Here is a 27778-nt window from a genome sequence, read left to right as displayed (position 1 = left end):
CAAATATTTGGGGTTTGATTACTGCAGCTGTTGTCTTTAAGAAAGGGTAATTGTTGATGGCCATTTAGGACTTTGCAGCAAAATAATTAAGTATGAAGAAGCATTAGTAGTTCTGTATTGGAAAAGTCTTTGTTTCATTAAAGTTGTACCTATCGTGGAAGGATGTCTCTTTCAGGAACATGCACAGACTTTTGGATTAAGTATTATACAAATACACTATTCAGCCACTTTTACATTTTTGCTTACTAACTCCTGTTTTTTAAGGTTTCTAATATCTTCTAGTACAAAGTTTTATAGACTTGACAGAAAGTCTTTTACCATTTTTAAAAACATGGCTGAGAATGTAACTTCTGTTAGCTAGATATGTTATAAGCAGGGTAAATTGGTTTCATAACCTGTCATGTTTTGAAACCTGTTTGTTGTTTTGGCTCTGGTGCTCCTTTTTGTTTGTTTGTTTGTTTTTGAAAGGACATCACAGCATAACTTTTGGAATGCATTAAATCATTTCATATTTGCTGGAATTTCTGTAATTGCAGTCTACTTAGTTCCGTTCTTGTAGATTATCAAAGATAAATTAAGAAGAACTGTATGCCCTATTTATTTTACTGCTTATGACTTTCTAGCAACTTATCATGCAGTGGCTTGATCATTCTGATTGCAGGTGGTCAGATGCTTTAAGGTCAGTATCTGATGTTCATTTTTCTCTAAGTTTCTGTCTCTCTTAAGATGTTAAATACATTTCAGATATTAAATATCTTTTGGAATACTTTTTGAATATTCAACATCTGACTTCACAGCACTGAGTTATTTGCTTTTTGAAGCAGATTTTTTTTTAATGTGATACAACTGACTAAGACTGCTTCCCATATATTTTTATTTTTCTTAAGCTAAATGTAGCTTAAATGCATACATTTTCAGGAAGGTTTTTTGCAGTTTTCTTCAAGTCCTACAACATATCATTGCCGCTATATTTGAAATAGGAGAGAACTATAGAGTTTGGATGTGTTGAGACCTGAGTTTCCAAAACCCTCCTCTCAAATTCCATACCATTTTTCTTCAATTCTTTGTTTACTGAAGATTGAATTAGATATTTTAGCAGTCATAGAACTTTATTAACAACCACCATGGTATTGGATGGCATGTTATGGCAGTGTAATTTTGTTTTTTAAATCTCTCATAGAATTAGACTACATAGTAATACTTAATAGTGGAGAAAAATAATCCTTCATTTATCTAATATCCTTATTGGCCATTGTTACAAAATGCTTCAGCAGATTAAGTCTTTTGTGTACAGCTGGATATTTCTGTCCACTTTCTATCAGATTTACTGACTCATGTGTACTAGTGTTTTATTCCCGTCCAGCTCTGAAACATTCCTTATTTGGTAGAGGAGGAGTTGCTCAAGCAGGATTTTCTAGCTTCCATGGGTGACTGATACCAGCCATGATGAAAGTTTTAACTGTATTATGGGAATAGGGATAATCTGAATGAGTTTCTCCTTCTGTCACCTATGGTGCTGGGATTTCCTGAAATGTTTGGATATTTTTAGGGAATATATATTTCTGAGCCCTTCAGTCACACAGTGATTAGACGTCTGACTTGTGCTAAGGAATCTGAATATCCTTACTGTTGAATCATTTTTTCCTTTTCTGTCTAAAGCAGTAGCCAGCTGAGGCCTCAATGTTTGACCTCATTTAAGAAATAAGATAGCAATGAGAGGAGGTACTTTGTTAAGCAAAGCAAAGTGTTGCAGAGATGGTAATAGATGTACACTTATTAACCACATAGAGTGGGCCTGCTCATCCCCCCTACTCAAGCTTCTGAGCTGTCTTTTTTTTCCTGCTGGTAAAAGTTACACATTCTGTCCCTGTGGAATATAGTAAAATAATTATCCATAATGTTCAAAAATACTGTTTCAGACAAAAAAATGTGATGCATCTGAAATAAGGACTTCACCAGCTCAAGTAACTTTGTGATTCTACATTGCAAAGAAGGGGAAAAATCATTTTGCTCATTCTATGTTCAAGTACATTTTCTATCTTTGGGAGAGAATGAGAGACACATAATTTGAGCTACTTTAAAAATATTAAGACCTCTTATTTCTGTTTATTTTTGAACAAAGCTGCGTTAGATGTTTACAAATGTAATTTGCTGTCACTTGCCATATGCTCCCTGATTAATTCTGCAGGGCCTGTCAGCTTCAGATAATTTAATTTTCTGTGCTTTAAAATGACATTCATTATCAGGACATGAAAAATTCAAATGATTAACTGCAAATTATGACTAATAAAGTGTCTATTTTTTTGTTTGTTTCCAGAGAAAAACAGAAAGCTGAAGTCAAGGACAGAAGAATTTTAGAGATTTTGCAAGCCAAAGACAGCAAAATAGAATCTCTAGAACAGGTTTGTATTATGTTTAAATACAGCAGTTAAGAAAACTTCTCATCGACAGCACATTTATGGTTGTTAAAATGAGAAGATAGTTTGCTGTTGTGTCTTAAGAAAAAAGTTGCAGGCGATTCAGAGATTCTGATCTGATGATTCTGATCAGAAGTAATACTTCTAATGAAGTATTATTTAAAGTCTTCTGTATTATTCAAACAGTTGATCTGTTACCAAAAAGTTCATGATTTTAGATTAAACTTTTTCTGAAAAATCTTCTCAATTCATTGCCTCATTTTTTCCTATGGTCTAGCCTAAACTTGGATTTAAGTCTAGAAGACCTGTGACTGTGTTCAAGTTTGTAATGTGCCCAGGCACATCTTGGTAAGATTTACCATCCTGACAAGTACTAAATAATTAACCTAATGCACCTTCTCCCTTACAAGAAACACCACTGAACTGATGGTGTTTCTCCTTCTATTTATTTTTGAATCAATTAATTTTTAAACAAATATATAGAAAACATACACATGTTATATATGATATGAAGTACAATAGATACATTATATTTTATTATAGTTCATTATAGGGACTATATAATGTATATATAGTATATTATCTGTATCTCATATATAACCTATATTATATACTTTATATGCTATAGAATTATATCCAATATTTAATATATTAGATGTAATATAATGTATTACATTGCATATGTAGATCTATGAATGATGTAATTATCTATAAAATAATACAGTAAAAAAATAAAAATACTGTTTATTATTAAATAAACTTCTATATTACAGCAGTGGCTGAAGTTTCAGTGTGGTGTCTCATCCTCATGGCTGTAGGTGTGATGTATAATGTGTTTGGTGCATACACACACATCATGTTCAGAAGCCAGCAATGTATGGTTCCTGCATTTCTATCCTGTCCTTACCTGAAAGGCAAAATACCTGTGAAGACCTTTGCAGGAATATATATGTAGTACTGTGCTTTTAAAAAGGCTGCCTGCTGTGGCAGTGTCTGAACCTGGGATGTGCATCTCCGTGAGGTTGCTCTCTGTGGTTTCAGATCAATTTCAGAAGCTGAAACTCTAATTGATCAGAAATCTGAAATTGATGGTGTAATGCATTTACATCATTCATGTGGAAATGGGTAGAGACTGGTAAATGTAACTAGAATGTAAAGGAAAACTGACGGCCAGGAAAGAAGACTTTGTCAACATGGTGGTAAAACTCTGGATATTCATATAAACTTGGGAGTGAGAGGCTGGAGAGTAGCCCTGCAGAAAATGCAGAGATCCTGTTCAGAGAAAGTTGAACATGTTTGTAAGCAGTGCCAACCCTGTCCTGGGGGGCATCAGGCACAGCATCACAGCCAGGCAATGGAGGGGATTGTCCTGCTGTGCTCTGAGCTGGGGCAGCCTCACCTCCAGTGCTGGGGCTGGTCTGGGCACTGCAATAATGGAGATGGTGTAGGGCCTTGAGGGGAAGACAGAAGTGACTGAGGTTACTTGGCTTGTTCAGCCTGGTGAGGAGAAGACGAGGGGCGATCTCATTGTGGTTTATGACTTCCACATAAGGGGAAGAGGAGGGGCAGACACTGATCTCTTCCCTCTGCTGACCAGTGACAGGTCCCGAGGGATTGGCTTGGAGATGTTTGGTAGGTTTGGGTTGGATATTAGAAAAAGTTTCTTCACCATGAGGGTGGTTGCACACTGGAACAGGCTCCACTGGGAAGTGGCCATAAGCTTGCCAAAATTCAAGAAGCATTTGGACCATGCTCTTAAGCACATCGTGTCATTCTGGAGGTTGTCCTGTGCAGGGCCAGGAGTGGGACTTCATGATCCTTGTGGGCTGCTTCCAAATCAAGATACTCTGATTCAGTGATTCTAACAGATGATGAGAACAGAAGTTGTTTTGATGATCATCACAACTCTAATGCAGCCCTTACAATTAGCTTCCCTTAGAGTATCATTGACTTGGGGGGGAGGTTGTGAAGGGCACCAGATGGTGCCAGTGCTGGTATGAAAGCAGTGTAGAGAGGTGATGTCATTCTGACCTTCTTGCCTCATCCGTTGGCTGGGATTCTGTAGAGTTGGATCAAGAGAGGGATTGTTTCTTGAGTGCAATGTTTTAGTTATTTGGTATCAAAGAATGGAGCTTGCTAAAAAACAATGTAGTGTTCTTACTTATTTTATTTTACTGAATCTGCTCCTTTGTTCATCTAAGGAGGAAAAGATACTATTTATGTAATTAACATGCAAATAGGTTGCTTGTGAAAATGTACATTTTGACAGCAATGGAAATGAATGTTCTTTTCTGTAAAGACAGAAAGATTTGAAGGCTGTGTATTTCAGTCTACTAATTTTTTACATCTAGGAAGTTGAGATTAGCCACTCATATCTTCTGTTGTTTTTCTCTTCTGTTTCATGCATCATACAGTTGAAACAAGATTATTTGGTGTAGGGTTTATTGTCTAGGAATTTCTGAGTGGCCAACAAAAAGCTGATTGTATAAATCAGTGCTGAGTAAAGGAAAAAAGAAAAATCAATGAGCTATCTCATCATTTGACATAAATGTAAGCTTCTATTGCTTCTAGAAATAACAGCAAAACCATATAAGGAGAACACTAGATCATATTTCTTGTCTTGTATTGTTCTTAGACTTTATCCTGACATGCCTAAAAGGACTTTTAAAATTTCTGTAAATATGACAGCATAGTCTCCACAGCCTAGATGCAATACATCTGTGTAGTTAGCTCATACTGAAATCTAAATGACCTTAGTTCATACTGAGATATTTCAAGTATTAGAGAGGTTTCTATTTTAATGAATTTTACTGAAAATCAAGTAAAATAATACAGTGGAAACTATGATTGAGAAGTAATATGGTCCTTAATCACATTTGTATAACAGTGAACAGAAGTGCTCAAATGCTCATGAAAATGGGACTTGTGGCTTTAGTTTATGAAAATTTTGAAAAATCATAATTTTTCATATCTTTTGCTGTCCAATATCTTTGGACTAGAGTATATGCATTGAACTTCTATTTACTTAATACAACTTGAGTTTTTCACCTCTCCTAAGTAACGGTGTTGTAATCTTGAGTTTTATATACATGAATAAGGTCTTTTTCTTGTCATGAGTTTATTGTATAACTTCATATTTAAAATATGAATTAGCGTGAGACATTTCAATATGTACTATTCAAAGATTCAAATAAATTTGTTAAAATATTATTAATATTACACTTCTTGTTAATTAATAAATTCACCATGGAATGTGTTGTATTTGAGTTTTCCTTTGTACTTTTTCCTTTGTGCTTTTTGTTTTTTTAAAATGGTCTACTGGTAACTTTTGATCCTGATAGTCACAACTGGGCATCATCTAGCATATAGATACATTTATTCAAAATGCTGTGTGGTAAAAATCTTGTTCTGTGGTAGTAGTAGTGTCTTGATTGCTATACTGATTTTTTAACTGTTATTTTTGTTTTATGCAGTGTCTCAAAACTCTTTTCTCAGCAGTTACATATCCCTGACATATATGCATCACTTCTATATTTGTTTCAAGGAAAATAATTTCTAACTGCTATGTTTAAGTGGCTAGAACACTCTGTTTGAATTTTACTTTTTCTGAAGACTGATAGATACTTAGCTGCAGACATCTTTTAATTGCTTTTTTATTTGTAAACATTTTTAACCTGTTGTATTTAATTTTTAATAATAGTGTGTATCTTGAGTAGATCACTGATGCTGTTTTTTCCTTAAAAAGGTTTTTTTAGGGGAATGTGTGAAATTTTAAAATTCAAACAACTAGTTTATCAGATAGTGTTGGTGCAGGGAAGAGTCTTCTGCCATTCACACAATAGATAAATTAAAATATCTTAACCTGTTTTCTTTAGAACATGACATTAAAGACATGTAAAAATGGCAGTAAACCTTTTCTTATAACATTGTTAATTAATTAGGTTTCAATTTTGATCTGGAGGAACTAAAGCTAATCTTTTTGTCCTAGACCTTGTAGCATTTCAAAACCTTATCAACTGATTATACTCTAGAGGGGTTAAAATAGTACTAGCTTGCCTCATTATCTGCTCTTGAAAATCTTCAGCTTGCTGTGCAAATCTATATTAAAGCCTCTTTAATGGGTCCAATTGAAAGAAGTATAATTCTACCTTCAAGCATTAATTAACACTGATAAATTTTTCTTAACTTTTGTACCTTCACCTGATTATATTTTTCTTTGTAATAAAATACTTTTATTGAATTAGGACAAATATATACAGAAATTGCCATCTAAATACTTTATTTTCATAGCATGAAAACTTGATTATTCTTGGGTAATGAGGGACATGAGGATAATTTTGGTATTAAGGAGTTCAGATGAATGTGTCAGCAGTGTTGAGATTGTGTGAATTTTGTAAACTCTTTGCAAAAAAAGTTTGTCCAGTGAATAAGATATACTACAGACAAAGCATGTTGAAGGCGATACTAACACAATTTTTTTTTCTTTAAAAAAGAAGTGACTCAGGTTTTACATTGGAAGAGGGGTCAGCCTTCAGTGGGGAAACTTGTGTTTTATGTAGCACCTTTAAACTGCATCAGTGAATTATCATATTTTTTTTTCCTTTCTGTTTGACATCTTCTAGTTAGTTTTCTCATAAAATTCAGGGAAGGAAACCTTGTTAAGGAGCTGATCTCAGTGAGGAAGATGGGAAGAAAATATACAAGCAGTTGAAAATTGCTGATTTTGGTTTATTGATAGAATGTTACTTGAGGTAGGTAGTATGATGACTATGGCTGATACCTGTGGGCTTTTTTGACTGCAGAAATTAATAAGCACTAAATTACAGTGTACCTTTACAGCTCATTAGTATTTTGTATGAATTCCCATTAGGAATTCTTTTTTTACCAGTCGAAAATGTGTTTCTGTGAGGTAGCTTACTCCATTTTGAGGAAATAGTTTTTAAACTGAACTTTTTCCTACTTAATTTTGCAGAAAATCAGCTATATTAGGTATTCATACAGGTGTGCTGTAAATCTGTACCTTACCTTTTCAGTAATTCATGTGTGTAGCCATTCCTGGAGCTGGCTAAAGCTTCTGGGTCTTTATTACTCAGCCTTCATATTCTTAGTGGTGTTTCTACAGAGATGGTAGCTGGACTTGGATTAGACAGAAAACTGAACAATAGGTAAAGAAATGTGATGTCTCTTGTCCTCTGCCCAGTACACTAGATTGAAATGCATGATTTCTTGAATGTTGAGCAGAGCTCAGTAGTCAAACCTAGAAAGAAGAGGGAGGACATGTTTATGATCTCATTCATCCTTTTTTCAACTAGTGTCTAGTTGTGCAATTTCTTTTTCAGCCCAGAATAGTTATCATGTAGCCAGTGAGAGTTAAAGCAGAGTAGCCTTTTATCTGACCTAAAAATGGTTTCTATAGCCAATGGAATCTGCTTTTAATGTATAAGAGATTAGTTTCTTTACTGTTTTTAATACATCAGTTGGTCATTATAGTGACACAGCTTTTTTTTTTTGAGTTCCAAAGTCAGTATGGTTTTAAGATGTTGTATTTTATTCCCTGTTTAAGGACATTTGATGTGGAAATTTTTCATAGATCATGGCTTCTTATTTGAATATGGGTAGATTTCCTGAAAGTCAAGAAAATGGCTATGTTTTAAGGATTAGGTAGCAGAATGAAACAGACAGTGCCCTCTGAGATTAGATTCTGGCCTTATGAATCTGCTGACAGCACTTTGGAAGGAGCTTGTTTAGAAGAGGTGATCACAGCAACAGCTGTTCTTTATTTACTACACCTGATCTGGCAGCATTGATGTACACGAGTGTAATGAAGTACTGCTGTGTCAGGCATAGATGCTAGTAGGTATCGATTCTTGCAGATCTCAGATTGTCATGCACTCTTCCAGAGGCTAACTCACTTTGAGGACCTTGTATAAGCCTTGCTGGAGAGAAAAGCGTATGAAAAAAAGTCTAAGCCTGGTTCCATTAAGACTGTGCTCTTCAATGAAGATCAGAGAAAAACTTATTTAGCAGGGTATTGGTTTTGATTTGAAATTAGTAGACAGAATAGATGATGGAAAGATACTTCGGATTTTTTGTTTTCTGACCTAGAAGGCTGTACTGCTGCTGTTTCAAAGTAGAGCTGCTAGCAAGAGAGGAAAGAACAGAGACTGCATTTATTAGGCAGTGTTGCTGTACAGCACTGTGTTACGGGTTGTATAGAAAATCTGATCTGTCGTGGTGCAGAGAATCTGCTGTGGCAAGATTGTCAGATTATATTGTCAATATTTACTGCAGCTTTCCTGAGAGCTCAGTAGAGCAAAATTGACAGTAAATTTCTAAGTGTAGCAGATACATTACTGCAATACATGCTATGCTGCTTGGTATTGATGCTGGATTTATTATGGAGCTGCGGGTTTTCTTTTTTTGACAAAATGCTGTCTCGTTTACGAATTAGAGGTGTGTTTTTGTGAAAAACTGCCTCTTAAATATTTCCCCTTTGCAGGGCAAGGAGCTTCTATATTCCTTGTTTCAGAGATGGAAAACCAATTGTGGAAAACCACATGTGCCAGAAACAGTATTTGGTTCCCTTGTCTGTGCAAAAAATGCAGCTGCTGGCAGTGCTTGCTTGCGTTATACCTGTGCAACAGAAGGAACTGAGAGAACGGGATAGAGAGGATTGTAAGACATTGAGGAAAATATTAGTAAAGCTTTGTTTTAGTGAATGAGAGGAGTGTGTGGCAGTGGAGTTGTAAGGAGCAGCATGAATGGAAAGGAGATGGTGCACATCGTAAAAAAAATTTTCTCCATGCTGTGAATTTCTTGGTAGGGTGCTGGTAAAAGATGATTCCATTGCTGCCAGTGGAAGTGAGGTGCTAGAGTTGCATAATGCCACAGTTTATTTCCACCACATGTTCAGGCGCTGAAAAATTCTATCAGGTGTTTCGATTAAGATAGCAAACTTTGCTGAAGATAACAAATTAATTACAACAGACAAGTCCAAAGAGGGCAATAGGGAACACAGTGTTTATAATAGATTATGCTGTTTGAACCTTCCTTAATCTGTGGGTCAGATGAGAATTCAGGAGCAACTCTGACTAACAGTAGAGAAGAAAGTACATATTCACCACCTCCAGGATGAAGTCAGCTGGTCATATTTCTGGAGTGCTTCTCTGTAGAACCATTTTACTTGATCCTCTTAAAAATGCTTTAAAGAATCTTGACTTTCTTTTCTGCTGCCTGCAAAACAAATCTGCCCTATTCCAACAGCACATATATGGTATGGAAGCGCATTTGAATAGACGATGTTTTAAGAATGTTTTTCCTTGTATACGTCTCTAAGTTACTGTGTTGTATTTCATGTCTAAATTGATAGAAACAGACATTCAGAAATTCTCATTCATTTTGGGAACAGATTTAAAGATACCTCCTTGCAAGTTAATATTTCTTTTTCTCAGAAACTATTTTTAAAATTGGTTTATCTCAGGGAATTCTGGAGAGCATGGGATTGGACAAGGAAGAACAACTTTGGTGATATGAAAATCAAATTAACTGACCTACTTCAATTACTCTCTATTTGTGGTTGCTTTTTTAATTTGTTTAAGATTGTTCTGGCAGAAGGTTAGGAACGAAAAGTAATAAGAAATAAAAATATGGGATGTGCACTCAAAATACTGTTACGTGTGTTACATTTAAATCCGGTATATGTCAGTTGCTATTTTTCATTGGTTTGTTCATCCTTTTTAATACTCAAGTTCTAAGTAGAATATTTAGCTGTGAATACAGGTATGCTCTGGAATCTATGCAGTATAATCAGGTAACACTGTTGGTGTTTTACATTTAGAGAAGTATGGATTTAAAAATAAACATCTATTTTATATCTTAACTAGCTGTTGTCATTCACAGTCTGAAAGGACACTGTACAGACTACAGAATGCAGCTGATCACTCTCATATCATATGAATACCTTTTCGTGAACTATTTGCATTGAACTTCTGTTTGTCCTATATCTGAAAATAATGTAAGAATCTAATGAAGTCATGAGATGAAAGAAGGTGAACTTCTTTTGTTACTTTTTTTTCCTTTATTTTGGAGGACTGTATGAGAATATGAGTAGCAGTGCTTTTCATTAAATGTGCATATGGATGTTCAAGAACCATGAGGATTACTAAAGTTGAAAAAAATATGGAGAAAAATTTAAGAAAACTTAATCAACGGAAGGTATAAAGTGTCACTGGAGCGTTTTTTATGGTGTATACTTACTGTTAAATTCCTGCTAGCGATGAAAACAGGAGTTGGAAGGAGAGGAGAAGTTAAAAGTATGGTAAGTCAACCTCAACTACTTGGTGAGGAAAAGGAGATGATGAAAGGGAGAAAATATGTCACAAAATGTTGAAGTAGAAATTCTGAAGAGAACTTAAAAATATATTTCCACATTTAATTTTTAATAAAATCATTACTAAATTAATTTTGTTTCTGTGGAAGATGTCAGGATTTCCTCAAATTCAGGGGGAAAATACTTCAATTTGTCATCAGTTTATGTTCATTTTAACTTTTTTTTCCAAGTGGTGTTTTAGAAGTGGACAGTGAAAGCTTCTGATAAAAAATGCAATGAAGAAAACACAGAATTTAGTCTTTATTTGTTACCCTGATCCTTTTGGTAGTAGAAATCAAATGCATGCTCCTTTGTTGCATTCTTAGATGGACTCCTTTAATATTGTGGTGTATAGATTTGAAATTTTTCAATAAATGCCTCAGCACCCAGTGTGTTGTTGCATTGTTGCATTTCTGTATTAGCAATAAAAGTGAAGGATATGTCAGTTTTGTATTTCTGCTAGATTGTTTTTACTCTGGTTCGAGTTAACATCTTCACATGAAATAATACACACTCTTGCATTTCATGAGCCTGTGTAGAGGCAGCTATGCAATACTGGTTTAGTAGTGCAGTCTGAGTGACTTCAAAATGGAGAATTAGGGGTTGGTTCTTCCAACCTTTTTTTGCCTTGACTCACAAAATATGAAAATTTGGAAAGCACTTAATGCAATAATAACATGTACAGCTGTTGTTTCTTAGTTCTTGCCACATGCTTTTTATGTAGCAGATTGAAAAATACTTCACTAAAGACTGGAATTTCAGTGATGATATATGCAGTATCAAACAGTACATGATTTCTGGTAGTTCTATCCTAACTCAGATTTTTTTTTTGAATCAGACTCCTAGCATTAAAGAATTGCTTTTGCCACCACTTTCACTGTCTCCATACCGTACTATAGTGCCTAAATTCGCAATGGGTAAAAATGAGGTTTTAATTTGATACTTTTTTTGTGTTTATTCACATGAAATACAGACAGATAATTTTAACGTCCTACTGCCATGAAAAGATTGATGTATTCAGCACTAAGACAAGAAAGGGCTGTTGTCACTTTTTGGTTTTAATCTGTTGTTTTCATAGCAAATTTTCTCAGTTTGACTTTGTAAGTGATTTTGCTTCCTTTTCAGATTAATATGAAGGTATTTAAAAAATAAATAGTATTTGCCAGTAAACAGTGGATTATGGGAGAAAAATTGTATTGTGCTGTAGGTAAAGAGATGCCACGGGAAAGGATGAAAATGAATTCAGGAATGACAGTCCTCTGAGACATCAAAAGGTCTGCTCCACCAGGTCGCAGTGTTTCTTTCTGTGTACTATTGCCTGGAGCACTCTGGGCTCCAGCAGTATACAGGGGATACTCTTTTGATTCTTCCCAGATAAATGGAAGGGTAAAATCAGTTTCTTTTGGTTTTCATTGGATCAAATTCACTTTAGAATAGTTTTCTTTCTTGGAAGTTTGTCGAAATCTGCTTTAGATGCCTTAGTTACATGAGGGTTTTTTTATGGTTCTTGACCACCAGGCTGTCAAACATTGCTTTTGCCCTGTTGTATTCAAACAAGTATGACTGAGTCAACTCAAAGTGTAAGTTGAGATTGTTCTTGTGTAGTGTCAGACTGTCTTTATAGTATCTAGACAAAAATCAGTAGATGTTAGGGGAATAGATGAATTACCTAGTGAAATCTGTCAACATAACCTCATGTAGGAGGTTGCCCTGTGTGTTAATCAGGTGCTTTTTTTCCCTGCTGTTTCACTTGCTTACCAGAATAGGGTAGTCTTTTAGGAACACTGCTTATGATCTCTGCAGTAAGAAATCAATCTTTACTCTAGTATGATACGAAGTAATATATAGATTGAGGAAGCAAAGTATGAAAACAGTTGCACCGGAAAGGGCAGATGATAATTTACTTAATTGTTTGTGTCTCAAAAATTCCTTTTTATGACCCTTATTTCTACCCAGTCATGGCTCCCAAGTAATACTTCTGATTTTTTTCCTTTCTTTATAAGCATGTGAAATAAGCAGATAGACTAGAATTTCAATTCATTTAGAGGAAAAGATAAGAGCATGCAAAGTGATACCCTAGGATTTTTTCCCTACAAGTGTAACTCACCTAGACAATGTTCACTCGTGTTGCAATAGATGACTTTGTAGACTATTCAGGCGAGTTTGCTGCTTACTGATTGATGTGGCATATTTGCCTTTTGATTGGTTTAAAGTGTTAAGTTGTTTAACAGTTCAATTGTGGAGATAAGCAATTAGTTTGCAAGTCTGATTCAGGATAACCTGTCTGACTATTCTGAGTAGTCACAGTAAGTAGTTTATTTCAGTTAGAAAATTAATCTGAGCAATACAGAACATTTGAAATAGCTAGTTGCACTTTTGTACCATCCTGTCTCCATTCATTCTCTAAATTGCTGGAAAACATCCCGTTTAAACAGAACCCAAATATCTCTGATTTCACTTCACAAATATACATATGCTTTCCAGTTTCTGCATAGTGCATAATGAAACTAAATATGTGGTGTACCTGTGCCTGTGTACTCAGATTCCTTAAAGAGCTGGAGCTTTTATAAAAATTTGTGTTTATGAATTTTTAGCTCAGAGTCAAGAGTCTCTTTCAAATAGGTGAGATTTTAAATGATGTTTTTAGGGTGTCTCCAAGTACAGACTTTTGTTTTGGTAAATGTTAAGTAAGTAGTAATGAGCTAGAAGGAAGACTCGAAGGAGCTGCTTATTCCAATTCCATGAGGACCTGGGGAGTGGGAGGGTAACAAACAAAATTACTGATGCTTTCCATAATAATGTGATACATACCTTTTTAAAGATTCAACTAAATCATTTCTGCCAGCAACACTTTATTTCTGTAAGTGTAATAATATATCCAAAGAACAAATGTTTTGTCTTTTGAATGGTGAAGTGTGACTTCAAATGTACTATTTTGCCTGTTTTTAATCAACGTATTTTCATTCTTTTTTATATCTGACATACTTATGAACCAGATGTAAGCTTTAGATGCTGAAAACTCTCACACATATATTATCAGGTGTACTGTAGAATAATCTAGAGGATTATTGTCTTTTTGATGATTTTTTATGTCTTTGTACACACTTCATTTTAGCTTGTGTATCAAAAGCAAAGCAGTACCGACATGAAAGTTTCATCAGTTTGGTACCACAATTATGGTGTCACTGCTAGGAAAATATACATTAAAGCCCTTTTGATTTAGAAAGAGATGGGACAAAACAGAATGTGGAATTAAAGCAGACTTCTGGAGAAAAACACAGAGTTCTAATAGACATTGAAGAGTGTGGGTGTTTAAAGCAAGTGTCTTTAATGCAAGAAAATCAAATGAAATTATCACAGAAAGTTCAAATTCTTGTTTTATGGCAGTGAGATTTTTCTATATGCGGATGAACTAACCCATAGTATGTGTTGAGCAATGTTGTATTATTTTCCTTGAGCTGCAAATTCAGCCAGACTTAATTATCTTTGAAAGTATTTTGTATCATAATCATTTTGGTAGCCTCACTCATTAATAATTTGTATTTACTGTTGACAAATTCTGGAAATTCTGGAGAATTTTGAATTCAGCCCTGGCTTGATTTTTGATGTCCTAGAAGTGCTCATTAAACAGTATTCTAATGCATTCTTAATCCATAAACACAGATATAACTTCGGTAAATGACTGTTTTTGCGTAACCTTCACTGAGTAATTTCCATTCAGTTCTGCATTTATAGGCTTCTTTGTTCAGTAGCAGCAGGATATTTGGTTCCTCATTTGCATTACTGTGTCTTACAGTCGTTCAGCTTTGAGTATGATTAAAGTACTAATGGAATTAAAATAATGCTGTAAAAACTGCATGTGTCAGATAGTTACATTTCATAGGCCTAAATCACAGACCATGCATGCTGTTTTGCACTTGCCTTTTGTCTATGAGCAGGTTTTTTTAAATAGAGTCTCACAGAACAGCAGCAGGAGATAAACAGCTTAATGCAGAGAAAAAGTGCTGTGGATGAGGAAAATGCCTGTTTGAAGAATGAATTCGGTAACTTGAACCGGAAATTTAAAGATAAAAGCCAAGAACTTAAGGTATATTGACTTGTACGTAGTTTCGTAAGACTGTAGCTTTGAAGTAGTTCTTTAAGCAGTGTCAGCCTTTGTGGCACAGAAAGTGACAAGCTTGGAGAAAAAATTGCCTTAGGCCTTGCTATACCTTACCGTTTTCTCACATACCAACTGAGAAAGATGCTTTAAAGCCAAGAATCCAAGCTTTACAACTTTCAGATAAATAGTTAATGATGGAAATGGAGCAAAGAAAGTAGAAGTGTGAAGATGTGGCTTCTTGTAATTAGATTCTGATGGGACTGGCATTATTAATTGATAAAGCTGAGGTCTGGGAGGATATGTCTGTGTGGGTCTCAAAAATAGCTGGGGACAGCATCAAAGGCAGCTTGATCAATTAATGGGCTCTTTGCAAATGTGTACTCATCAAAGCTGTCATCCAGCTAAAAAATATGACCCTTCCACCTGCATGAAAGAGGCCAATAAAAGTACACAGGTGACCTTGGCCATCAAATATAGAAGCTGCTGTGAGGGTAAAACTGCACAGTTTATATTTGCTGATTAGTTCTCACTTTTTTGTTTATCGGCCCTTGTGGTACTGTTCTACAGGACACTGAGGAGTGTGCACAAAAGAAGGAAGAGCGAAACAGACTGGTTATAAAAAACGTGGAGGAGGAAAATAAGGGATTAAATATATGCTGTGCTGACCTGCTAAGTGACCTGGAGAAACTGAGGAAGCAGGAGGCACAACGGAAAAAAGAAAAATCTGGCAATGATGTCAGAATAAAGGTACGAAGTGGAATGGACTCCTGGATGTTATTTGAGAATTAACTTCTCCAGACATTTCATTACAAGTTATTTTCTTTAAATAGCAAGTTATATATTCAAATCTACCAGTGGGGACTTGCATTCATTTACATTCTATCACTTAAGACCCACAGCTTTTTAAAAATTGATGCTGCAAAGCAGGAATCTGGCTTCAAATAGTCATCTTAAAATGTAATCATTAAAAAATAAAAGATGCTGTACTTTGAGATAATATATATATATATGTGACTATGAAATAATAAAAGCTTAAAAGTATTGCCACATTTTTTTTCTTGATTTGTAATTTACTTACTTATAATCTTGTTGCAGTAGACTTAATCTTTGTTGTTTTGAAAGAGCAGTAGTTCCAAATAAATTGTGTCCTAGCCTACAAAAGTCTCTATTCTGTGAGCGATCTTATTATTGCTTATAATATATTAAAAAGTTGTTTTCATAGTTCATGATAAAGCAAGAAAACAAAATAACTGAATATATGGTACAGTCTTTTTCTGTTTTATTTAAATGTTACTTTTTCTTTTTTCCTGGTGGAAATTGGCTAGTATTTTTTAAATTCCTCCAAGAAATGAGCCACAAACATGGCTTTTCGTAGTTCAACAGCTGCATATATAAACATCTAGGTAGTGGATTCTTTTTGTTTACATGGCAAATACACACAATGCTGTGTTCTTTTACATTATCAAAGTACATTCATTGCAATAACTAATTAACAGCTCACCTAGAAATGCCCTCTTTTTTCCTGCACTAGCAATTTTGGTGATGCTTCGGATTGTTGTGGTGACGGAAACTCTTGTGAAAGAGCTTAATTCAGATCTCTTAACATGAGAAGTAAAGTTCTTGCCAACTCACTTCTTCAGACTGGTTATGATGAAAGGATTATAGGGTTCCCAGGACAATAAATGATTTGTTGATTCTCCCTTGGGAGAGAAAAATCTAATGTGTGCCAAACTGATAAAATAATTTTTAAGTTGTCAAATGTAACATTGGACAAGTTACTGAAAATCTGTTACCCATGCCTTCAGTGAGCACAGCCAGAATAACTTTTAATGTCTCTGTCTTCCTGGCTGATGAGGCATGCTGATGAATGAAAGACCTGGGTGATTGTAGGGTTGGGAATTAGTAGTGTTGGTATTTCAGAGGGGTGTTACAAGCAGGTCATGCTGGTGTTTAGTGTGAAAGAGGGTATCTCTGAGGATGGGTGTTGCCTGAAACGGCCAGGGATGTCACAGAGTTGGATTTGCTGTTTGCAAACTAGGAAGTACTGGTTAAGAAGATAATAATCAGTTACAGTCTTGGCTATAATGACCATGAAGCTGTCAAGGCCAAGACCTTGAGACAGTGATGGAAGGAAAGTAGTGCCCTGGAGTTAAGAAGCGGAGTCTTAGCTGTTCAGGGAACTTGTAGGTGGAATCCTGTGAGAATCAGTTTTGAAGGGTAAAGAGCTCAGGAAAAACTATGTCTTTAAAGAGAGCTTCCTCCAAGCCCAGGTATGGTCTGCTTGGGAAAAAAAGTGGATGCCTCAGGAGATCAGCTTGGCTAAATGGAATTCACCACTAGACTTGAGTGTAGGCTGCAGGTGGAAAACGGTATTCAGGAAGTGGAAATAGGAAAAGCTGTTGGCGAGTTCAGAAACATTGTCTGGACACTGAAGCTACCTGCAGTTGAGAGTTGCAAATAGTGACTGATAAAATCAGAATTTCTTGAACTGCTTTCTTCTTGAACAAGGAATATGGGGACCTGCTGCTGAAATGGAATGATGAATTAATTGCAAAAGTTAATAGATACAGCAGAGGTACTAAATACTGTCTTTGCCTTAAGCTTCCGCAAGATGTCTCCAGAAGTTTCGGCCTAGAGACAGACTTCACTGTAAAGTACCAAGAGTGGATGTCTTGGAAGATACCTGGGAACTTGATTAGTACCCATCCATTGGGACAGCCTGAAATGAACTGCATCCAGGGATGCTGGGAGTGTTGGCTGCATCTCAACCCTTTAATTTGGGAGTTGAATCAACATCTTTTTGTACATGCTTTTCAGTAATAAACATAGCATTTAACAGTCTTAAAGATGTGTTGTATACAGATGTTATCCATATTAGTCTCCTCTGAAAGAATAAAAAGAATCCTTTTGAAAATAAGCTAGCCTAGCATTGCTTTTAAAATGTGTATTAGATGGTAGAAATATGAGCTCTAAATCAGGGATTGCTTCTTTGGAAAAGTGGTCACCTGTACAAAAGCTGAAGTGTTATTAGAGGTTTTGTTTGTTGTTTCTTTAAACCTTTCCACTGAGAAAAATTACCACTTCTCACTTTCAAAAACTGGTTGTTATTGTAACCTTGTATAAGTAGGTATAAAATTAAACTTGTTCAAATTGAGAGAAAGGAAAAGCTGCTATGGATAGTTTGTCCTTTTAAAGAACCTTTCTTTCAAGTTTTGTCATATTAGCTGCAGTCAAAGTGAGACAGGTTAACAGGAGAATACCTGATAAGGTAGCTAAAAGGCTGACAATAGTGTTTTATTATTTGTTTTTTCTTTATATGCGTTCATTTAAATAATGTACAGAAAGTTGACTTAAGTCTTTGCTTTCTGCCTAAAGTAGTTCTAAAGAACTTTTTGTGCTTCTTTTGTGCTTCCCAGAGCTTACATATCAGCTTTCTATACATGCTAAAATGGAACAAATGGAAAATGAACAAATGGAAAAGTTGTCAGTCAGCCAGCTGTCTCCCTGTCTGAGAATCAATTAGTTGAGTTACTTGGTTGTTCTTTAGGTGGAGGTTACTTAAGCTGTTGTTTAGTTATGAATGTATTTTTCCCCAAACTTAAGTCACAAAAGGCTTTGTATGTAGATGAAAAAATGTCAGACTGGCAAATTTAAAGTCTCGGTGAAATAAAAGCCAGTCGAATTGCTTACTGATGGGTTGTTTGTTTGTTTTTGTTAATTCTTAGTTAGCACGGTACTTTTTGAAGTTTCTGAATCTGAAGGTCAGAACTTTCAAAGAAACAGCCATCTCTCTCAAGAGGAGCCTGGGATTTTAGTTGCACTGAAAAATGAGAGTTTTATTGAGATGGGACCTTGAGAAATTACTCTCACTTCTGTCATAATATATAATAGGAAAAAACGTGAAAACAAAGCTACTGTCTTTGAAAGTGACTTTCAAAGGGTTTGAAGCTACAAATTACAAAACTGGTGTTAATTCATAGTGACTCCATAATGGGCATAAGTGTGCTTCCTTGTGCCTTGATTTTTTTATGCTTTTCATGTTTGAAGTTCTTTTAAATTCACCTTTTCTTGCTGTCTTGTACTGTGTCTTCTATAAATATGCATTTTCTTTCTCATATAATGAAGTATTCGATGTTTTGACTTACTGTTTTAAGTAGCATTTTTTTAATAGGCTTTAAAGGCTTGAATTTTAAACAGTCCATTGAAATGGACTGTAATTTAAAAACCCACATCGGAGTATTTGTACTAGGTAAATTTTCACAAATTTACCTAGCATGTTTATGCAATGAATTTTTTTGGCTGCTATATCAACAAGAAGGGAACGTGATAAATTCCGTATGATCTTAAAAATGCAGATACTCAGAAGATGAGTGTAAAGTATTATAGATTATTTAATGATCAAAATTATGATGTTGATGAAAAACTAAACATGAGCCAGCAATGTGCACTTGCAGCCCAGAAATCCGTGTCATGGGCTGCATGGAAAGAGGTGTGTCAGCAGGTGGAAGGAGATGATTTTCCCCCTCTACTGTGTCCCTGCGGGACTCCACCAGGAGTGCCCTGTATAGTTCTGGTGTTCCCAACATGGGAAGGACGTGGTACTCCTGGAGCAAGTCTGGAGGATGGCCATGAGGGGACTTGACCACCTTCCCTGCAAAGTTTGACTGAGCAAGCTGTGGCTGTCCAGCGTGGGGAAGAGAAAGTGGAGACCTCACAGCCCTTCTGGGATCTGACTGGGGCCTGCACAGGAACCAGACGGGGACCCTTTGTCAGGAACTGTGGTGACAGGACAAGGAGGAGGGGGTACAAACTGAAGTTTAGGTTGGAGATTAGGAAGAAATTCTTTACTATGAGGATGAGGAGACACTGGAGAAGGTTGCCCAGGGAGGTTGCTGATGCCCTGACCCTGGCGGTGTTCAAGTCCAGGTTGGACAAGGCCTAGAGCAGCCTGACCTAGGAGGGAGATCTCCCTGCCCAGAGCAGGGGCTTGGAACTTCCAGATCCTTCCTAACCCAAACCATTCTGTGATTCTATTTTAGATTTCAGTATTCAGCTGAGCTTTAAATTCTGCCATTAGATACCTTCTGAAGTTGTATTTATTAAGAAATAATGTGTTACATATTCTTCATATTGTACCCTGCAATGGATGATGGGAACTTAAACCATTGGCAATGTTGGATTTTTTTCATCTCTTCATGGAAATTTCTGCAACTCTAGTGTGGTATTAGAAATATGTAAATAGAATTTATTCGGAGAATATATTAACTATTAAAATTTTTGTTCATGTGTGTAATACCTTTAGCTGCAGAAGAAAAAAATACTGAAGAGAGACCCTATAATTACTTGTCTGCAAGTTATAAATACCTTATTACACTTAAAGAATTTTATGTGTTGATAGTGAACTGTCTCCTGTCATTTCAAATTTTTTCATTCAAGGAAAAGTTAAGTTTTATTACCTAGCCTTTGACATGGAATGGTAGCTCATTTGTTGGGTACACCAGGTATGTAGCCTGATATTTGTCAAGAAATAAATTAATTTCCTACCTCATTCACTTGTGAATTTTGCTATTTCCTTACATCATTGTTACTGTTATCAACAGGACATGATAGTTCTCGCACTGTTTCAAGGAATTTGATTGTAGTACACTTCTGATACATCTAAATACCTATAAGACAATTTTATGCAATTTTAAGGAATTTAATTTATTTAGAATTAAATTATTCACTTTTCAGTTATAGAAATATTTTGATAACCTCAGTATTTGAGGCATCATTGCTGAAAGGGAAAAATGTGCATTTTCTTATTTCTTTAACTAAGTCTGTATGTAAATAGAAAACTAATATACTCTTGGCAGTAGATTAGGAATGATATTCTATGAGGAGGCTTTTATTTTAAATTATTAATGAATCATGGAATATTTGCCTTACTGAGAACGAGTGATTGCATCTGTGAGTAGCATAATACCAAAGCAGGTCTAAGGCTGTTGCTACCATCTGAAATTCTGTTCTAGATATTGCTGTAATATTTATATTTCCATTCTTGCCTTAAAACACTCCGGGAAGAATAGTCATACAAAGCTTCCTAAGGACTGATGTGCCCTTCTGAGAGAACTCTATGGAGGTTTATGTAGAGATTGAAGTCTTGTTTGAGTAAGCTGCCTTGCTGCTGTGTTTCCTGGATAAACCTTTGCAGTTTGCTGACTAACTTCTACAGTAGGGCTTATGGTAGAAGGCAGACCCTTGCTTATTTGTATTATTTTCAGTGAGCACTTTCAGAAATTTGCTTGTATGCTGTTTCTTTTCCTGTAGCAACTATTCCTTGCATTGAATTAGCAGTGCATAATAAGAGCAGATTTAACAAGCAGTCTCGAAAATGAATCTATATCTATGATTCTTAGTTCATATACACAATATTGTGAATTTTTGTGAGAGGTTAAAACAATGAATGCATAGCTGCTTGTTTTTTAGGAGCTTCTACATAGAAAACAAGGTTTAATCAAGTTTAGTAGTTAAATAGGGAACTACTGTTTTGAAAAGATTTGATTCAGAATCCTCCTTCCACATCCAGCAACTGAGTTAAGGAAAACTTATTTGAGTAAAGAAGAGGTAGCCACCTAAAACTTGAAATACACCTTTTTTCTGGTATTTCACATTTTTCATACATGTGCATACACCGATATGTATTTGCTTAGACTGCGATAAGTGTATGTATGTATGTCTGGGCACATCCATATATCTGTATACATAGATAACTTGCATAGTAGATTTTAATTATTTCTTTATCATTAATGCATTTCAGATGCTTTCTTTGCAGAATTTGGAAACTGATTTAGCAGAGACAAGAGAACAAATAAAAAGTTTGCGCACTATATGCAGTAATTTATCATCTCAGGTACACGTGAAACAGGAAGAACTTTTCCAAAAGGATTGTTGAATGGTCAGAGCTAAGTAAGTATTGAATAATAATTCTAAGTGTGAATACTCTCAAAAAGACTGTTGTTCCACTTAGCAGTGTGTTGTTCCACAAAGCAGTATCATGCATTAGAGATACTTTTGTGCAACAGTTTGTATTATTATTTTGTTCACAAGAAGTAAGGCTTTTGGAAGTCTGCCAGTTTATGTAGACTCTTCATGATACATTTTGACTCTTAGTATATCTTACCATATCTTAAGTATATCTACCTTATATCTTAAGTAGTCATAGACTTTAGAAATTACACTTCTGTAATTTGCATTGGGTCAGAAAAACCACCAATCTCTACTGAAAGTAACAAAGTAACAATATGATTAGTGACATAAAGGTTAATTAGAGAGGCTAAATACCCTAAACTTGAAAAAGATTTAAGCCTAAATTTAACTTTTTTATTAGAGTCAAAGCTGACAAGTCAGCCAAAGTCTATGTAGACCTGTGCTAAAGTTTAAAGTGCAGTGATTTAAGCTTTATCTTAGGTGTCACACACTATTTCTTTACCCTAAATCCGTAAGATTAGTGCTCCATTACTTGTGTCTTGGAAAAGAGCTAAAGGACAGAATGAATTGTATGAATTGAAAAGACTACTGAATTGCCCAGAATGAAGATAATGTCAGAAGATAATTGGTAACCCTTAAGTTGTTTGTCAGGAAATTGTCCATGTTTTGCTTCTTAGTTTCAGAGGCATACACATTGTTTCATTCCTATGTTAGATAAATAATATTCCCTTCAGTATTCCTTTAAATTGCGATTTTGCCTGAAGGGCTGCAGTTGGGAAGTAAAAATCATTGGTATGGATACTCCTCTTTACTTTCCAAGAACAAATAATCTTTCTGTATGGAGTGAGTATAAGAAAAAACCAAGAAGTATGATTTTTGATGCATCTGACCTAAATTGTCATCTTGTTGAAATCTCTTCAAGAAAGATGATGTCTTTACAAGAAAAATTATTTTCACATTTAAAAGGAATAATACCAGCTGGGTTTTAAAAAGTCAGTAAACATGCATAAGCTTATTGGGAAATTGTATTGAGAGAGGCAGTCAATGGAATTTGGGAAATTCAGCAGTAGACTAATAGAATTTATCTCCTGAAATTATTCTCAGAAAAATACATATATGTGAGGACTAGGGACAGCAAAGAAGGCATTTAGAGTCAGGTAATCTAGTTTGCAAAGTTACTGCTTGCTGGTTTTAGCTTAGGATATTGCAATCTGAGTTGGCCAAATCTTTTAACTTCAAATTTCTCAAAATGTATTCTTTGTTATTCATTGCAAAGTAGTCTCTTAGAATTTGGCACAAACACCTCATTAAATTATGGAATTAAATAGCGACATTTTTGAACACAATGTATTTTTTAAACATAAGGTAATAAAGAGATGAATACTATACTTATGGTAAAGTCTTTTATGTTTTTCTATGTAACCAATCCTCTAAATTTATGGAAAACTGTTTGGTAAATCAATCATATAGGATTTTTTGTGTGATTTAATGTTTTCCTTCCTAGATGTTTAGTGGTATTGCAATAAGTAATGGTATTTTTTGATATCACTGGTATGTGAGTTATGCTTCACATATCTGTATATGTTTCATCAGTATCATTATAATTGTCTGCTAACTACTGTCTGTTAATCTTTCTCAACGAACTTCAGCTGCAAATTTATTTTTGACATTTCTGTTACGAAGAAAGAAGGCTTAAGCTTATATTATGTAGAATTCAGTTTCAGTAGTTAACAATACATATTAAGAATTGCAAATATTCTGTACTTTCATAGTACAGAATACTTAAATTTCTCCTTGTCTTCCTAAGATGCTGATATGTAGAGAAAATTACTTTTCTGTTGTTTGTCTGATAAAAAAATAGTCAAAACTATACAAGTCTTTGTAAAAAAAAGACAAACTTATTTAAGTAACAACTCCCCAGTTAAAAGAAAAAATCTGAGGAGAAAATGAATTCTTTCCATATTATCTTCCTAGGCCGGTCTTGCAACTGTGTTGACTTTATGATTAGAGTATTTATTTTTTCCTGTTTATGGTAACTGTTTTTTTTTTTTTTTTTAATCCATTTAAAATTTAGTCTTATGAAAGTATCACATCGAATGCTTGGTTGTCATATGATGTTGGCAGAAAATTCTTTGTTAAATAGTGAAAAATACTCCATCCTCCTTAGTGTCTTCAGTTTCCCATCATCAATTTCAAACTTCAGAGCTGAAAAAGACAATCTGCCTTGCAAATGTTTCTGTTCTCCCCAGTGCTCTGTCTCCCTGTTTGCTGCCTTCCTACCTTCCCCACCCTCTCAGTTCTGTGAAAACAGAGCAGGAACACAACTGAAATTGTTAGAAAGAAGCTCTAGAAGAAGAAAGAAAGAAAGGCAACTGGCTTCCTTCATTTGGTGCCGTCTTTCGTATACAGCATAGGCAGATCCAGAAAATCACACCTTCTGCTGACATCTTGGTAATACTGTCTGAAATTTTTACACTATGTGCTAAGTTCAATTAGTCTCCAAGGGAATTTGTACATACTGGGCTAGTGCTCTGTTTCTTGTGCATTTTCAACTTCCTGTGTTGTGCATGTCTGTCAGTTTGTTGGCAAGCGGTTTTTGTCTGTACGGATGTGTCTGTAGACATCAAGAGAATTGTTTTCTTCAGCAAATTAGTAGAGATCAAACTTCGAAGAAATACTCCAGTGCAACTCTGGTTCTACAGAATAAGAAGGTGCTTTTGAAAATACTGCCATGTGTCAGTAAAAGTCAGCCACATACTTTTGAGGTGTGGAAGATAAATTTTCTAGGTCCAGTGAACAAATAGTATTTACAAGATACATCCTGCATGGTGAATGTCTTCAAGAAGCCATTCCTTTTTTTTTTTTGGCTTAATTTTTGCAAGGCACTCTTCACCTCACTGGGTTTAATTTCAAACTTCTGAATTACCTGTGAAATGCATTTTCTTGTTCTGTTTTTCATGTTTTCATTCAGTACAGGTGTTCTGGATCTCTTCGTGCCCATGGTAACCTTTCCATTTTAATTTTATTTTTGCATTAGAATAATGCTCAATGCCGGGGCCTGGAACTTCATGGTCTGATGCAGTGCTCCGGTGGAGCTCTGAACATAAAACTGGAGGAGTTTACTTGACTCACTAAGGCTGTCACAAGTATTAAACTGTTTGCAAATACAGTAAAATCTATTCTAAAATGAATTTGAACTTCTTGTCCCAGTGTTTTTGGAAATGTGGGCCATGACTTCATTCCTTTGATTCGTATCTAGTCCAAATCTATCCCTGATGATTTTACTACTGCTTTTTTCTGTAATAATGTTCCATTTTTACTCTCTCACTCTGTGTGCCCCCACCCTGTCCACCACCCCTTCCAATGCAGTTGCTGTTAACTCGTGTGCTGTAAATTATGAGGCAATCAGATTTGTACATAGGTCTTGTTTTGCTGCTCTTGGATTTTTTAGGTTATACTTTGCTGTATGCTGCAAACCATTTTTTAGTATTTATGCCATTTCCATGAAAAATCGCAATTCACAGGACTTGTCACTGTGCTGTATTTTTAAACTGCAGGAAATGGAATATAGAGATTTTTGAGTTACCCCCAACTATCTTGTATTCCTTTGTTAACAGTGGCAGCTGAGGTGCTCAAAGTCCCAGTGTATTCACCAGAATTGTGGTGGTGAAACAAAGCTAAGAGCATCACCTGAAGTGATGTGTATGCTTTTAATTCTGTTTGTAGAATAGTTATATAGCTTGTGGAATGACAATAGTTATTAATTTCATTTACATCTCAGGGAAGCTGCAGGTTACTCTGAAACCATTGGTAGGGGCATACAAGGCCCCTTGCCCCTACACAGATGGAAAAGTTTTATTTAATCTTATGTTTTAGAGATAGAAGGAAATGTCTATGAGCACCAGAGCTGTCTCTACCCTAAGCGATAGTAGTGACTTAAATATTGTTACTGGTTGGCTAAATTGTCCAATGACTGAGTCTTGCTACTGTCTACTCCATGGTGTTTTCATGTACCATCACCTTGCAACACTAAAAGCAAAGTCTTCTAAGGTTAGTGTACCAACAATCTTACTTCAGAGATTGAAATAACTTAGTAATGCTCTTCTCTTTTGACATGAGAAAGACCACTGTTTTTCATAGCACACCCTTTCTTGTTGCTTGAAGAGTGCAAGTCACTTCCTATAAATGTCATTTTCCATTGTATTCATCTTAAGGTACGAGATTAGAGACACAGGTATTTTTTTATTTCTCAGTGCTACCTCCTGACTTCACTCTTAAAAAAGTTAAAAGCTCTCAGTGTATAACAGTGTGTTACTTTGTGGGAAGTTTGGGATGATGGAAAAAAGTGGACTTAAGTGTTGCAGTTTGGGTCTTAGCTGTCAGTGTTGTTTTTCCAATTACTGTTGCTCATGGTGACTTTTTTCTTAAAATTGTATTTCTTTAAAGTGTATAGTATTTTGAAACATTTTGTCACCATGTTTTTATATTTTTATATATGTATGTATTTACATGTTTACATATAATTTATATATTTTATATGTAGTATATAATTTTATATATCTGTATGTATGTATAGATGCCTGTATATCATATATGGGTGTGTATGCTATCTCTTATATGTTAAATGCACTCATTATACTTGTTACATTCAATTAGTAGTTTTTGGTTATTTCTTCTGTTACATGCTCACCTCAGTATTTTTTTCTGAGGACTTGACATCCTTATCCTTCTGCAGTGACAGGATAAGGTGTCTGTTTCGTAGAGTGTTTGTTTTTTGCTGCTTAGAGTAAGCATATTAGTAGATACTTTGAGGTTGATTTTGAATATTCTCGGCATAGGACAAGCAAATTAGTAACAGAATCACAGAGAATCATTGAGTGGCTGAAACTGGCAGAACACCTCTGAAGATGGTGTAGTACACTCCTTTAGCAGATCCAGCCTTCTGCTCCAGCAGTATCAGCTACAGCGGGCTGCCCAGTGTTCAATTTGAGTATGTCTAAGAATGGAGACTCTGCAACCTCTCTGAGTAGGCTCTTCCAGTGTTCAGCCACTTTCAATGGATAAAAATATTTTTACTATGTTTAGCTGCAATTTAATGTGATTTTTATTGGTGCTTTTTTTGCCTCTTTTCCTCTCACTGAGCACCCTTTACAATTATCTGTCTGCATCTTATTTCTAAATTGCCATCAGGTATTTATAGATGTTGGTAGTTCAGTTGTCACTGAACTTCGCCTTCTCCAGGCTGAGCAGACCCAGCTTTCCCAGCCTCTCTATATATAGCAGATGCTGCAATACTTAAATCATCTTTGTGGCCCTTCATTGACTCTCTCCAGCCATGTCCATGCTTCTCTTGTACTGGTCCTGGGGAACCCAGTACCAGACACAGCACCAAAATGTGCCTTAAAACTTCTGACTGAAAGGGAAAAATCATCTCCCTTGTCCTGCTGGCAACAGTATCCTCTCTGCAGCTCAGGATGTCACTGGCATTTGGCACAAGGCCACATTACTACCTGATGGCCATTGAGGTGTCCACCAGGATCCCCAGGGCATTTTCTCAGTAGATACTTTCCATCTTGTCTGTTCCCAGATTGTGCTTTTACACAGGATTATTATCACCCAGGGGCAGTAATTTGCACTTGTCTTTTTTGAGCTTCATGAGGTTCCTGTCCAGCCATTTGTCCATCTGTCAAGGTCCTTCTCTCCCTGGCAGCCCAGACATCTGTTGTGCCATCCGCCTTTTTTGTGTCATCAGCAAAGTTGCCATGGTGCATTCTGTCCCATTGTCTGGATCATTAATGATGTTGAAAAGTGGTGGCCCTGAGCCCCTAGGCTACCCCTTTAGTGCCTGGTCTTGAACTGACCTTTGCATCATTGATCACAACTCTTCAAACCCAGTAGTTCTACCAGTTCAAGGGAACTTTC

The 27778-nt window shown here is 35.6% G+C and overlaps 1 protein-coding gene across 1 annotated transcript in view; it reads left to right on the top strand.

Annotated features, from left to right (window-relative positions):
• CNTLN (centlein) overlaps positions 1 to 27778 on the top strand; it is a 168238-nt gene that overhangs the window by 16571 nt on the left and 123889 nt on the right. Inside the window, 4 exon segments of the mRNA XM_088157014.1 lie at positions 2318 to 2402; positions 14738 to 14872; positions 15455 to 15634; positions 21702 to 21835. Of these exon segments, the coding sequence (XP_088013140.1) occupies positions 2318 to 2402; positions 14738 to 14872; positions 15455 to 15634; positions 21702 to 21835 (534 nt within the window).

This window comes from Sturnus vulgaris, chromosome Z, assembly GCF_052056855.1.
Source record: "Sturnus vulgaris isolate bStuVul1 chromosome Z, bStuVul1.hap1, whole genome shotgun sequence".
NCBI lineage: Eukaryota > Metazoa > Chordata > Aves > Passeriformes > Sturnidae > Sturnus > Sturnus vulgaris.
The sequence above is the reverse complement of the archived record's forward strand: the minus strand, read 5'-3'. Positions and strand labels throughout refer to the sequence as shown.